The sequence below is a fragment of the Mirounga angustirostris genome, unplaced genomic scaffold (genome assembly GCF_029215605.1).
Source record: "Mirounga angustirostris isolate CCGP_5_RB_7025 unplaced genomic scaffold, mMirAng1.0.hap1 SCAF_6, whole genome shotgun sequence".
Lineage (NCBI taxonomy): Eukaryota > Metazoa > Chordata > Mammalia > Carnivora > Phocidae > Mirounga > Mirounga angustirostris.
The window spans coordinates 81,015,540-81,029,776 of NW_026991714.1; the positions used below are offsets into that span (position 1 = coordinate 81,015,540).

Here is a 14,237-nt window from a genome sequence, read left to right on the forward strand (position 1 = left end):
GTTGCTCCACATGTTACCTGGGGATACTGCTTAATGTCCTCTGTGGGGGGTCAGGAAAATGTTTCAGTGCCATCTGCTGGTTCCTAGAGCTATATCAGGCACTTACTCTAATTGCTTGCTGAAATTTTTTTTTTTTCCAATTCCCAGCTCCCCACGACTGCATTTCAAAATAACCAGAAAAATAATTGCCATTTCTGGTGACAGGACCACAAGTGTTCAAATTCATAATAATGTAAATGACTCTGACTAGGACATAATATGAAGAACAAATATTTAACTTCACAGTTCATTGAACTAATCATGTATTTGTTGCCACTTGACTAAAGTGTAGATTTCACATGCTGAATTGACATTGCTCATTACATACATCTTTTTTCATTTCTCACCAGTGGATATATTTTCAGATAGATAGTGTCCCAACAGTTGTGATATATATGATGCAAATAATGTACAAACAAAAGAATTTGGAAGTTTCTGAGTAATTTACTTTTGTTTCAGTTAGAATATTTCTAAGTCAATCCTGTAACAATACTTTCATTCACTTACATTCTGATATACATTTCTTGAACAGGACAGAGATACATACAGACACAGCTTACACATATATACATTCATTCACTCACTTGTTCAGCCAATAAATATTTGCTGTCAACCACATCCCAGGCATGTTACTTCACACCAGGGATTTAGTAGTAAGCACGAGAAAGCCCTGATTTCAACACCACCCTTGGACCGGGGTAAGGTTTGCACCCTACATATCACAGATGCATAAAAAAAAAATTTGTTTAAAAATGTGGGAGGCTGTCCCTCAAAATCTGCCTTTTAGCACTGCTGTAGCATAACCTGTGAGCCTGAACATCCAGTCTCCGATTTGTGTTAAGCATCAGGGAAAGAGGTCTCTTGTCCTGTGTCCTCAACTAAAAGAAAACCTTATTTGAATGCACTGAAGGCTTATGAGTTGTACTGTTTCCAGACACTGTGTCAGAGCATAAGGAAGATTTGTATGTAAAAGGGCTTAGGTAAGAAAAAAACAAACAAACTAATTAACTTGTCACATTCTTCCTTTCAGACTGCATGAACATAATAGATTTCTGCATAATGAAGTGTTATTTCTAAGTAGTTCCAAATGTACTTTCTTGTTTCCTTTTGTTTTCCAATTTACAAGTCTGGATGTACTCATGAACCAGCAAAGTATTCTCAACAATTGGATATGGTAGCTGAAGACTGTTTACAGTATTAAACAATTCATATGACTCTTAAATTTGAAAATAGGTAGGTAGAGATGTAACACCCATGAAGGGTAATACTGATTCTATACACTGGCAACTAGATGGACATTGAATTACAAACTTGTGAATAATTTATTTTTTATGAAAAAATTTTATTTGTTTATTTATTTGAGAGAGCGAGAACATGAGCAGGGGAAGGGGCAGAGGGAGAGATAAAGGGACAAGTAGACTCTCTACTGAGCAGGGAGCCCAAGGTGGAGCTCCATCCCAGGACCCTGAGGTCAGCTCCTGAGCTGAAGTCAGGCACTTAACCTACTAAGCCCCCCAGGTGCCCCTTGTGAAAATGTTTAATAAGGTAATAATATTTACAAAAAAATTTAAAACTTCAGCTTTTTAAAATTTTATTTAAAATTTTGTCATTAATTATAATCTATTTTGTCTTCTTAAAAGAGAGATAACTGTTGGGGTGCCTGGGTGGCTCAGTTGATTAAGCGTCTGCCTTTGGCTCAGGTCACGATCCCAGAGTCCGGGGATCGAGCCCCTCGTTGGGCTCCTTACTCAACCAGGAGCCTGCTTCTACCTCTACGTCTGCCACTCCCTCTGCTTGTGCTCTCCCTCATGTGCGCTCTCCCTCTCAAATAAATAAATAAAATCTTAAAAAAGAAAGATAACTGTTGGGGCGCCTGGGTGGCTCAGTCGTTAAGCATCTGCCTTCGGCTCAGGTCATGATCCCAGAGTCCTGGGATTGAGCCCCGCATGGGGCTCCCTGCTTGGCGGGAAGTCTGCTTCTCCCTCTCCCACTCCCCCTGCTTGTGTTCCCTCTCTCTCTGTGTCAAATAAATAAATAAAATCTTAAAAAAAAAAAAAAAAGATAACTGTTGAAAACAAGTGGAAAATAAAATGTACTGACTTTTTACTTAATTTATATTTTTATGAAAATATATTCATTTTGCATACTTCGAATGTAATGACATTTTATTTTTTAATCTTTTTGATAATTTTTGTCAATAGAACACAATTTATGAAAATCTGGGTGAAACAACATGATTGGTAATTTTGCTGAAATGAAGGCAAAATTTTATGGGATAAATATAGAGGGAATGCATTAGCCCTATATGTCTTTATTACTCATTCAACATCATCAGCCAATCAACATTATATTACATAGGTACAATAATTAAGTACTGTCATCTTTTATATTTTGCCATCTTTCATTCATACAAAAACATTTTTATTTTGTCATTATAAATGTTTACTTGTCAAAAATGGAGGTTATAACAGTTAACAGTAGAGGAGGAGGAGTTAACAGTGTGTTAGGTTGACTTAAAACTTTTAAATATTTAGGGGCACCTGGGTGGCTCAGTCAGTTGAGTGTCTGCCTTTGGCTCGGGTCATGATCCCAAGGTCCCGGGATCTGGCCGCAGGTTGGCATCCTTACTCAGCAGGGGAGTCAGCTTCTCCCTCTCCCGCTGCCTCCCTCTTCCTCTGTCTGCCGCTCCCCCTGCTTGTGCTCTCTCTGTCAAATAAATAAATAAAATCTTAAAAATATATATATATATTTAGACCAACGGTAGGTGAGTCTCTATTTGCACACTGTTCAGCTGCCATGATCTTAGGGGCAGACTTCATGTCAGCCTATGTGAAGACAGTATTCAAGAGAGGGGACACAGGAAATAAATAGGCAAGCAAATCAGATTGTTCCAGGTAGTCAAAAATGCTGTGAAGAAAATACAAGCTTGGTGTATTTAATGGATAGAAAGATGCTCTGTTGCGACCGGAGTGGAGTAAATGTCAAGATCAGTCCTATCTGGGGTGATCTCCATTTTGTCAAGACTTCTCATTCAGGTCTCCGCCTAAATGTTCCCTCCTCAGAGAGTCCTTTTCCAACCACTCAAACTAATGATGCCTTTTTTTTTTTTAAGATTTTATTTATTTATTTGAGACAGAGAGAATGAGAGACAGAGAGCATGAGAGCATGAGAGGGAGGAGGGTCAGAGGGAGAAGCAGACTCCCTGCCGAGCAGGGAGCCCGATGCGGGACTCGATCCCGGGACTCCAGGATCATGACCTGAGCCGAAGGCAGTCGCTTAACCAACTGAGCCACCCAGGCGCCCCAATGATGCCTTTTCTTGGTCACCCCTATCATATGGCTCTGTAGTAGTGTCATTAGAGTACTTATCACATTACTTGATGCTCTTCTGGTTTATCTATTTGCTTACTGTTTGTTTCTTCCTGGTGCAATGTAGGTTCCATTAGAGTAGAAAGCCCAGCTGTCTTGTGCACCACTATATGCCTAGCCTGGTTTAAAGTACACATGGAATGAACCAAAGTATCAATACTAGGGATTAAAAGGGGTAGGGTGAAGGAGGGAGAATATCTTTTAAAAAACAACTTACTCATTCAAATCACCCTTAGAAACTGTGGGGTGGAGGTTGAGTCCTTGCCTTGAATAGTTATTGAATTGAGGAACAGAATTCATCACTCTACTGTAATGACATCTCGCATCAGATGAAAGAGCGTATGGTTAAAATGCCATCTCTGAAAACCATGTTTTCATCAATGTTATGCATCATCAAGAAGTATGCATCAGCTACAGCTAAAGTTATGGATTTAATGAATGTAAAGTAGCAAAAGCCATGAAAAGGATTTTTAGACAACTGATATTTTAAATTCAAATAACTGAGAAAGTAAGTTTGCTCTGGTTCTCAACTGAATAATCAAACAGGAGATAGGCGTATAACAGTAAAATCAAGGAGGAGATAATCAGAAAACAATCAGGAATATATCCAAAGAATTCTTTTAAAATGGAGAAAAAGATATAATTCAAGATCATGGTATATTTTTAAAATAAACCCTTTTTAAAATATATATATTATATATATATATATTTATGAATCTCTGACTTGTTTTCTTACTTCCCTAGTTTACTTCCAAAATAAAATTCAACATGGCACCGTATACCATTGTAACTGACATAGAAAGGCATAAAAGATTTCAAAACAGAGCAAGCAAGCCTAGCTAAGCCTAGCTCTTTTAAATAGGGTGGAGAGGCCATAAAGGAGGAAAAATTTATGCATATCCTCATTGGAGGAACCATGAACTTTTTGCCAGCTGCAAGCCCTCAGCCTGGATTTAATTCCTTTATCATCATGACACCTGAATCTTTCAAATTCTTCACTTTGAAAGGAGGCAACTTGAATTAACAAGTTTCAATCCTTCATTTATCTATTAACCCAACCAATCCCAATTAACATACTTTCAATTCCTATTTTGCATAGAGGACCTAAATGAGAACTGCACTCATGACCTTTCACCTTTACATCTCTGTCCCCTCCTTGTCTTCCTCAGAACATAATTCAAGTTCCTATCTGAATCTGTCTCCCGAATTGCCATTCTCATTGCCCAAATAAATGCCTGTTTGCTCGAAATCTCAGTGAATTCTTTCTTGGTTGACAAAGAGTTGAACCAAATTCCTGTAGCACTTTTCATTTTCATTTTTATAAAGCTTTAAAAAATATATTCAGGATTTTTTAAGTGAAAAAGCAAACTTGTCTTGTGGATAAAATGGTACTGATTTTTCATTTCTTACTACTTTAACTTCTCCCTAAGCTGATTGCTTTTGTAAAGGCAAAATTCCCTTTGACACATTAGGACAAAACAATTTCTTTAATGGCGCGAGCCAAGCTACTCATGCTGTTTGACAAAGTCCAAGTATGGGAGACAATCCTGAAAACAGGAGACTCCACAGCTGGCTCCTGCTATTCTCTTTCATTTTGTTTATGGCAATCTTTATAATTGTGGGAATATTTCTGGGCTGGCTCCTGCTATTCTTTTTCATTTTATTTACGGCAATCTTTATAATTGTGGGAATATTTCTGGGGTTTCATGATAAAGTGACTACTCATCTTAGTTACGCCTATCTAGGCAATCATAATGAAACTAATTCCACGAAGAATTAGTTTCTATAGAACAAAATAACAAGACGGTCACGCTCTGTCTAGCACCTTTCTCTTTGCGTACTGTTTTTTAGTTTTAGCGAAAGCCAATAAGCAGAAATCAATAAAGGTCATGTTAATCATTACAAAGGAAAAATGAAAGAAGGCTATGGCTGTAATCCAGAAAATGATCTAAGATTTGGAAAAACAAAAATATCCTAACATATAAATAAAGTTCCTCCGAGGCTGTCAGGAGGAGATGCTTGCAACCTGATCCTGTGTCTGTGTCTCCTCATTCGCCAACGCTGTCCTTTCCTACGAGAGACCCACCCCGGCTGGAGCTGGACTCCAGCACTTTAAGAGATCCGTTTGTGTGGGTAAAGTAGATACCACCAGAACTTAAAAAATCCTGTTATTCTCTTAAGGCAATTAACACCACATGAAAAAGGAGATTAATAACTATCTGTAGGAATAACTGAAGAGATTTTTGGGTTGTTCCGAATGCTGTTAAAGTAAAACAAGAACAAAAGACTGTGTTAATAAAAAGTGGAGAATATGCATTGACTATAGAAGCAGAGAGCCTTCAAATTTGTAACTGTTTCCAACAATCTTCAGGGGAAGAGGGATACTGAAAGACTAACACCCTGGTAGGGCGCCTGGGTGGCTCAGTTGGTTAAGCGACTGCCTTCGGCTCAGGTCATGATCCTGGAGTCCCGGGATGGAGTCCCGCATCAGGCTCCCTGATGTTATTTCGGCAAGAAAGAAGTTTCTCTCCCTCTGACCCTCTCCCCCCTCGTGCTCTCTCTCATTCTCTCTCTCAAATACATAAATAAAATCTTAAAAAAAAAAAAAAGAAAGACTAACACCCTGGTACTGAAAAGTTCCATCTCTTGAGAGAAATGAATGCATCCAGAAAAGGTATAGGATATCCATTCACTCCTGTGCCCTGTATAGCTTCTTGGAGAGAAGCTCCCAATTATAGCACATACCACACTGCTTTGGAAACAGACGGTGGTACATCCATATGGAACACTCTTCAGCAACATCAATCTTTAATGATGCCAAGACCCAGCTGTTGCCTGGGGCCTGGAGTGGGAGTGGGTATCACAGCACAAGGGCAAGAGGGAACTTTTAGGGGTGATGGAAACTCTGTGTCTTGACTGGGGAGGTAAGTTACATCTTCATTTGTTAAAACTCGTAGAACTGTTGAACTGAGTTGGTTAATTCGGTTTGTAAGTTGTATCTCAACAGGGTTAACTTTAAAAGAAGAAAATATTCAGTATGTGCTCTCCAGGAATGCGAAAGTGGGACAAGAAGGTCCCCAAGCTCCAGGGCAGTGGTACCCAGGATTTACAGAGCAGCTCACACTGCGCGATCAGCAGCTCATCTCATGAAATCCTCCGCCTTTCCCCACTTTATAAAGAAGGTAACAAACTCACAGAGATGAAATAATTCGGTGAAGCTCACACAGCGCAGGGGCGCTAGCGCCGGGGTTTGAGCCCAGCCAACGTGATTTCACAGCTCACATGTTTTTAACCCCTGGCGAATCTGCTGCTACATAGTAAAAGCTTGGATAAATGTAGGTCTAATAAATGGTTCCAGTTACAGATCCTTAATGCTCACAAAAGGCTCGCCCTGAGACTGAACCCTTCAGGCGCAAACCGCTCTGTGCCGACGGGCAGCCCCCAGCGTGCGAGCCCAACGGAACCCAGAGCCAGAGCCAGAGCCGGAAGTCTGGCACGGCGAAGGGGTGGGACTTCAATGCAGGGAGGTGGAGTCATCTTATCGCGTTTCTGACAAGCTTGTACCTCTTCCCTTGCCGTAGTGCCTGAAACCGGAAGCTCTCTTGAAGCGTGCTATGAATTTCCGGGCGAGAGCCGGCGGCTTGGGTAGCATGTGGGAACTGCTGTGAAGACTTGTTACTCTGTACGCGCCTCCCGAAGTCAAGTTCCCGGTGAGCAGGAGCGGTAGGGGAGTAGACGATATAAGAAGGGAGGGTGAGGCGTCCGCGGGTTTTCGAGTGTCGCGGAGTCAGGGCTGAAGAAAGCCGTGGTGCGCGGCCCCAGGAGCTTTAATTAGTTAACGCTGTTGCTGTGGTGTCGGCAGCCTGGAGTCCGTGAGTCACGGGGCAGCCGGTTGTGTGTCCGGGACAGCGCTGAGCGCGAGGAAAGTTACTTACATGGGAGGCATTAGGGGCTTGTAGTTAAGTCACTTGGTAGTTTCTTGGAGACTTCACAGTGGTTTTGTTTTCCTAGCCTGTGTTTTTTAGGAATCCGCCGGCGTGAGAGATGACATCCTTAGCCCAGCAACTCCAGCGACTCGCCCTCCCTCAGAGTGACCGCAGTTTGTTATCGAGAGATGAAGTTGCTTCTTTGTTGTTTGACCCCAAGGAAGCGGCCACCATCGACAGGGACACGGCCTTTGCCATTGGTGAGCTATCCGTTAACTAAGAAAAGCTCTGAGGCATTTGTTTTGTGGATGTTGCTGTATCGTTTTCTCTTCTGACCCTCCCTCTTTCTTAGCAGTTTCTAACTTGTTGACTTATGTTGTTCAGGGATAGAGAATAACAGATAATCATGTGCTAGATGCTTGAAACGTATGTAGGTAGCGGTATCTGAATTTCACAGATGAAGAAACAAGGTTAGGGAGGTTAGGGAGGTCAACGAATGGGTGGGTAGAGCGAAGAACAGCTCAAAAAAGGCTGGAGGCAGTGACTGCGATGCAGGAGTCCTCCTAATCCCTAGGAGGACTGGCCTAGTTACTGAAAGGGTGTTTTTTGTTTTTTGTTTTTTTAAAGATTTTATTTATTTATTTGACAGAGAGAGAGACAGCGAGAGAGGGAACACAAGCAGGGGGAGCAGGAGAGGGAGAAGCAGGCCTCCCGCCGAGCAGGGAGCCCGATGTGGGACTCGATCCCAGGACCCTGGGATCATGACCTGAGCCGAAGGCAGACGCTTAACCATCTGAGCCACCCAGGCGCCCCGTGTTTGTTTGTTTTTAAAGGAATGGCATCTGCCTAGCAGAACTTTATGTTCCAGTGAGGGAGATAGGACTTATTTTTTATATTGAAAACTAGAAATCTTTATTTGGGACTGTATTACGATTATACCTGCTAAAAGAATACAGAGATTTGGGGGGTGAGTAAAACTATAAAAGAGGGGTGAGATGAGTTTGCTTGCAAAGAATTGTTAAATCAGCTGGCCTTTTCCTAGGATGCACTGGCCTGGAAGAGCTGCTGGGGATCGACCCTTCCTTTGAGCAGTTTGAAGCATCGTTGTTCAGCCAGCTAGCAAAAACATTGGAGCGCAGCGTTCAGACCAAAGCAGTGAACAAGCAGCTGGATGAAAACATTTCATTATTCCTTATTCACTTGTCTCCTTACTTCCTACTGAAGCCAGCACAGAAGTGTCTGGAGTGGTTGATTCACAGGTAGCAAATAAAATTACAGAAATAATTATGGGCTAATAGATTTGATCTTTAAAAAAAAAAAATAAGTAATGAGAACACTTAAACCAATTTAAAGCTGAGAAATTAGGTATGTTAAGAGATTAACACCATGTCTTTTGGGTGAGATAAGCATGTACCCCTGTTAAACTCAGTTTTGTTGATAGTGAGAACTAGAACTCCTAGAGATCTTGAGTTTATAGGCCAACTTCGGGGGCGCCTGGGTGGCTCAGTTGGTTGAACGTCTGCCTTCAGCTCGGGTCATGATCCCAGGGTCCTGGGATTGAGCCCCACATCAGGCTCCCTGTTCCACAGGGAGCCTGCTTCTCTCTCTCCCTCTGCCTGCCACTCTGCCTGCTTGTGCTCTCTCTCTTTTAAAAAAAATAGGCCAACTTCATTAGTTCTAAGGAGCTCATGTTACTTTGCTGTTACAAATTGTTACTGCATATTTGGAGCAAAGGGTATTCTTAAACTTCTTTCTTGCCGAAATAACAAAACCAATGTTTTGGGAAGAGGCAGATAGTATCCTCTAAAATACTGTAACTTAAAAAAAACAATAATAGCTAATGTGTATTGAACATTTTTGTGCCAGCTTCTGTGGTAAGCACTTTGCATGCACTCAGTGCTTACAGCATTCCCTTGGGAAGATAGTTGTATTCTCCCCATTTTACAGTATACAAAACTGAGGCATAGTTAAGTTACCTGAGTCACACAGGTAGTAAGCTGAGGTACAAGATGGTTTCCAAGGTTTGATCTTTTATCAACTCTTTGGAAATTGCCTTAGTAGGTATACTCAGTTTATATTCTCACTTAATTGCCATCACATCACAGCTTACACAGTTTTGTTTATTTTGCCATGTGTTAATATGTTTCAAAAGTAGAAGGACCTGCATGTCATTAATTAGAGACATGGGGATAAAGTGATTCCCTTCTGGAAAAAAGTGAGTCATTGAGAAAACATAAGTTTAACTTGGGTCTCCTGATTATCAGAACATTAGAGTCATCAGACAAAAAAAAAATCCATAATATTTCCCTTTTTCTTCTAGCTTTTAAACCCCCCCCCCCATAGTTGATTATTGTAAGGAGTACTTTTTGTATTCATGTAATTTTAAATTCAATACAAGATGAGTAGGCCGCCCTTGGTTATTGTTTTAAAATAAAGGTGTATGCAAAGTTTGAGGCATGTTGTCCTGCCTGAGGTAGAGGAAAGCTTCATGGAGAAAGTAGCATCTTGGCTAGTAAGTTTAGAGTTTAGACAGACATGAGGGATCACTTCACTGGGAGAATTAGGAAAAGCATTCTGAAAAAGGAGCTATTTGAGCTAGGTCTTCAAAGCTGGAAAGGATTTAATGTATCTGATGTAATTAATGAACCTCTTATTATGGTAGAGGAGCCAATACAAAGTTTTGTGAAGTTCAGGGACAAATTATAAATGGTTGTAATTTAACAGTTTTTTAATTCAGAGAAAATAATGTGACTTTCTTTTTCATTAGTCTTCTGGTTTTAGAATTCTGATAATTAGGGAAGCTGAGGAAGCTGTGGAAGGTGAACTTTAGAGCATGAAGAGGAGCCGAGCTTTGCTGCCTAGTTGACCGGTGGCTTTTCTGTTGGTTTGACTGCAGTGATCGTACAGTTTTATTAATTTAATAATAGGTTTAAAAAAAAAAGCTGAAAGTGAATGGCGTGTAAATTTTGATACTGAAAAATACTAAAAAATACTACTGCATAAGAGTTGACCAAATCTTGCAAGATAGAGACTTACATTTAATGCTCTTTATCTTATTTATAATTTTGTGCTTGTTTTCACTGATATTTACTCTGAGTAGTTTTAGCTCATTGACATACAATTTGGACATGTAAGGAAATATGTGCTCGTAGGTTTTGTGTCAGTTTGGATCGTTTGCTTTTCTCCCCCCAGGTTCCATATCCATCTTTATAATCAAGATAGCCTCATTGCTTGTGTTCTACCGTACCATGAGACAAGAATATTTGTACGGGTTATACAGCTCCTAAAAATTAATAACCCAAAGCACAAATGGTTTTGGTTGTCACCAGTTAAGGTATGATTGTTGAATGACACGTATTTTGCTGAATATTGAGCATGGCAGTTCAGGTTAGGAGGAGGACAAATGGGGACAAAAGTAGACGAACAGACTGTAGGACCATGGAAAGAGTTAACTTTATGCATGATGATAGTGAGGTCAGTGGTCAGAATTAGTAAAAAGAAAGGAAGTACAGTTTAAGAGTTTGAGTGTAAAGCACATTAAAGGGTGTTTAAGAAGAGAAAGCCAAGCATGATAGGCTTACTACAAATTACTCCCTCTGCTAATAACATCAGGACCATTTTTTTTTTCCCTACTCTACACACAGACACTGATGCTCTCTAGACACACTTGTTTTAGGTATGCAAACCCCACTCACCTATTGAAGTTCATTTCAGATTCTCTTTCCTTTGATTTATTCAGTATTTATTGAGCACCCAGTACATGCCATGCATGATGTTAAGCGGTGAGAATAGCAGTATAAATTTTCTGTGTTCCTAGTCTATTTCTATTACTAGTGTTATTGTAAAGCAGAGACAGCCTATCACATTGGCTGAAAAACCCAATCTATTAGAGTTATTAAGAATCTGGACAATCCAGATTTAGGTAAATACATAATCAAAATGCAAAACATGATAAGTAGGCAGTATTCACTGAGTGCCTGCACCCTTGCTGCTGACCTCTTGGATTTCTAAACTTTGCACAATTTTATATGTTAATCTCATATTTACCACAAGCTGTATGGAAAGACTGTATTTTGTATTTATGAACTGCACCAGTATGAAGCTGTTACTGTGGAAGGTACTTTAAAAAATAATAATCGTTGATGGATGTCCGTAATGATAGTTGGTTCTTTCTGTCTATAACAGCAACATGGAGTGCCCTTAGCTAGGGGAACTTTGATTACCCACTGCTACAAAGATCTCGGATTCATGGATTTCATTTGTAGTCTGGTGACAAAATCTGTGAAGGTGAGTAATACCGTGTTTCTTGACTCTATAATTCCATTAAAAGATTGCTTGCTTGGAATGAAGAAAGCCTGCTAAGGCATTTCCTAATTACTGTCCTTTCAAGAAGTTCCTTTTAAGTGACCTCTACTGTTCCGGAGCATGAGCAGTTTGATGAGTCTTTCATCACTAAAGGTGTTTTCCTACAAAGATGAATTATTCTGTTTCTTGCCAAATTCTGTTTTTAGTGACTGTTAAAGAGATGATCGAAAAATGTCACGATTGTTCGTTCTTGTCATACTTAATTGAACCGTTGCGTTTGTGTATTTAATGTTGTATATGGTAAAAATGAAAATGTCAGCCTGAAGTAGTTGAGGAGAGCTATAAATATTCTTATACTTTTATCTAATTGGGCTTTCACTTTTTTTTTTTATAATGTTTTATTTATTTATTCATGAAAGTCAGAGAGAGAGAGAGAGGCAGAGGCAGAGGGAGAAGCAGGCTCCCCGCCCAGCAGGGAGCCCGATGCGGGACTCGATCCCAGAACCCTGGGATCATGACCTGAGCCGAAGGCAGACGCTTAACCATCTGAGCCACCCAGGCGCCCCTGGGCTTTCACTTTTATATGTGCTTTGTGTTTTTTGTTCTAGGTTTTTGCTGAGTATCCTGGGAGTTCAGCTCAGTTGAGGGTGCTCTTAACATTTTATGCTTCTACCATGGTGTCTACTCTAGTGACTGCTGAGGACAAATTGGATAATATAGTTGCCAAGCTGTTTCCATACATCCACAAGGTTGGTCCTGCTCATATGTTAAGTAGTTTATTTTATACTTGAAAGAATTTCCTGGCTTTTAAAAAATTTCACTTAGACATAAATATTTGAAAAATTGAAGACCTATTTCAGATGGTCAGTAAGATTTAATTTTCTGGTAAAAAAAAATATGACTTCTTTTGTCTTAAAAACTTAACTGAAGTGGGATCTTAATTAGGGTTCCTTAAGAATTAATGTTGGCTATTTGGCCCTGCCACTGTCTTCCAGATCTGTTTTCTTAGCAGTCATGTTGACTCACCGGAAAAGGAAGGGATTAGAAAATCTCAAGGCATGGGCTCTTTTATTCTTTTTACAGTGACTTGTGCTTGTCAGGGTTTCTTCTTCCCAAGTGCCTTGTTGCCTGTCACCCTTCCAGATTCCTCATGGATTTACTGCTTTCACTTCTGGTGTCCCAAAGTTATTATCTTTAATTACACACTGTTTTGTTTCTGAAGTCTCCTTTACACTGGTGGGTGTTTGCCTTTAGAAGAAGAGCCTGTTGGCCACTGTTAGCATAAATGGTGGATATTTGAGTTGGGAGACCTTCTGAAATCTCTGCTGTGATCCAGGAGACTTATCTCTGTGTGCTCAGGAAAAGGTCAATTTCTGAGGAGTGATTGACTCTCAGTGTGTGTTAGGTAGTAGTAATCTCTAATTTATGGCATTTTCAATTTGAAAGGTAAAGTGACATTTTAAGTAGAATTCAGTGGTATAGTTTATCATTTTTCCTTATATCTTAAAAAATATTTAGGGATTGAAATCATCTTTACCAGATTACAGAGCTGCAACGTATATGATAATATGTCAGATATCTGTGAAAGTGACAATGGAAGATACCTTCGTTAATTCGTTGGCTTCACAGATCATCAAAACGCTGACCAAAATTCCGTCTTTGATCAAGGATGGATTAGGTTGCTTGATAGTGCTCATGCAGAGACAGAAGCCAGAGAGCCTTGGGAAAAAGTATGTACAATTGAATTGAGAAATGATAGTAATTAAAGGAGAATGAAGTTATTTTGAATAATTCTTTTCAAAGATAAATTTTATACTTTTTTTTTTTAATTGCCATATATTATGTGATTTTTAAAGTTAACATGTACTTATTTCTTCAAAGGCCATTTCCTCACTTGTGTAATGTTCCTGATCTTATTACAATACTTCATGGGATTTCTGAAATATATGACATCAGTCCTCTTCTGCGTTACATGCTTCCCCATCTGGTTGTCTCCATTGTTAATCATGTTACAGGTATGTGGTTTTACATTTTATGTTGAGAAACTTAGTGTCTAAGATCTGATTCTCTTAAAATAGGAATCACACTCTTGTTAATATCTTTAAGATATTTAAAGTTTCTGCTATATAATTGTTTTTGTGTAACTTATTCTTATGTGAAAAACATTTGGGGTGGGGAGTAGGTTGGTTGAAGGGAGATCCTTGTTCAATGAATGATATACTCAGAATTCTGGGTTTTTTTGTTTTGTTTTTTTAACGTGTGTTCCTAAACAATCCCTATGTGAAAAAGTTTATGGAATTATTTTAAAATGATTAATATATGTTGCCAAGTAAAACTTTCCCTTCTCATTTAGATATTTAATGAACTTCAGTGACTCGTTTATAATAAATATTCAGTTGCCAAAAAAGTTTTTCTCCTTTGAGTCATTGACCATAGACCAAGAAAATCTCATACATAAAAATCTAAATTTTTAAAAAGCCATAAAAAAGGTAATTAAAAGTGATTATTCCCATTATATGCTTTTTATCCTTCAATAAATACAGAAAGACAAGAAGAAATGCTTGGTCCTATTGCCACTTAGGCTGAGAAGGATATACTA

The 14,237-nt window shown here is 39.4% G+C and overlaps 1 protein-coding gene across 5 annotated transcripts in view; it reads left to right on the top strand.

Annotated features, from left to right (window-relative positions):
- Positions 1–6,991: 6,991 nt before the first annotated feature.
- The window catches only part of HEATR1 (HEAT repeat containing 1), a 47,299-nt gene continuing 40,053 nt past the window's right edge, over positions 6,992–14,237 (top strand). For 2 of the 5 annotated variants that reach the window (XM_045877776.3, XM_045877777.3), the window contains exons 1-8: positions 6,993–7,117; positions 7,419–7,593; positions 8,376–8,592; positions 10,526–10,667; positions 11,519–11,620; positions 12,247–12,387; positions 13,157–13,368; positions 13,520–13,653. In XM_045877776.3, coding sequence (XP_045733732.1) covers positions 7,452–7,593; positions 8,376–8,592; positions 10,526–10,667; positions 11,519–11,620; positions 12,247–12,387; positions 13,157–13,368; positions 13,520–13,653 — 1,090 coding nt within the window. In that variant the 5' untranslated portion in view covers positions 6,993–7,117; positions 7,419–7,451. Of the gene's footprint in view, positions 7,118–7,418; positions 7,594–8,375; positions 8,593–10,525; positions 10,668–11,518; positions 11,621–12,246; positions 12,388–13,156; positions 13,369–13,519; positions 13,654–14,237 lie in introns of those variants that run through there. The other 3 variants (XR_008506312.2, XM_064594593.1, XM_064594594.1) reach the window with 3 other exon arrangements.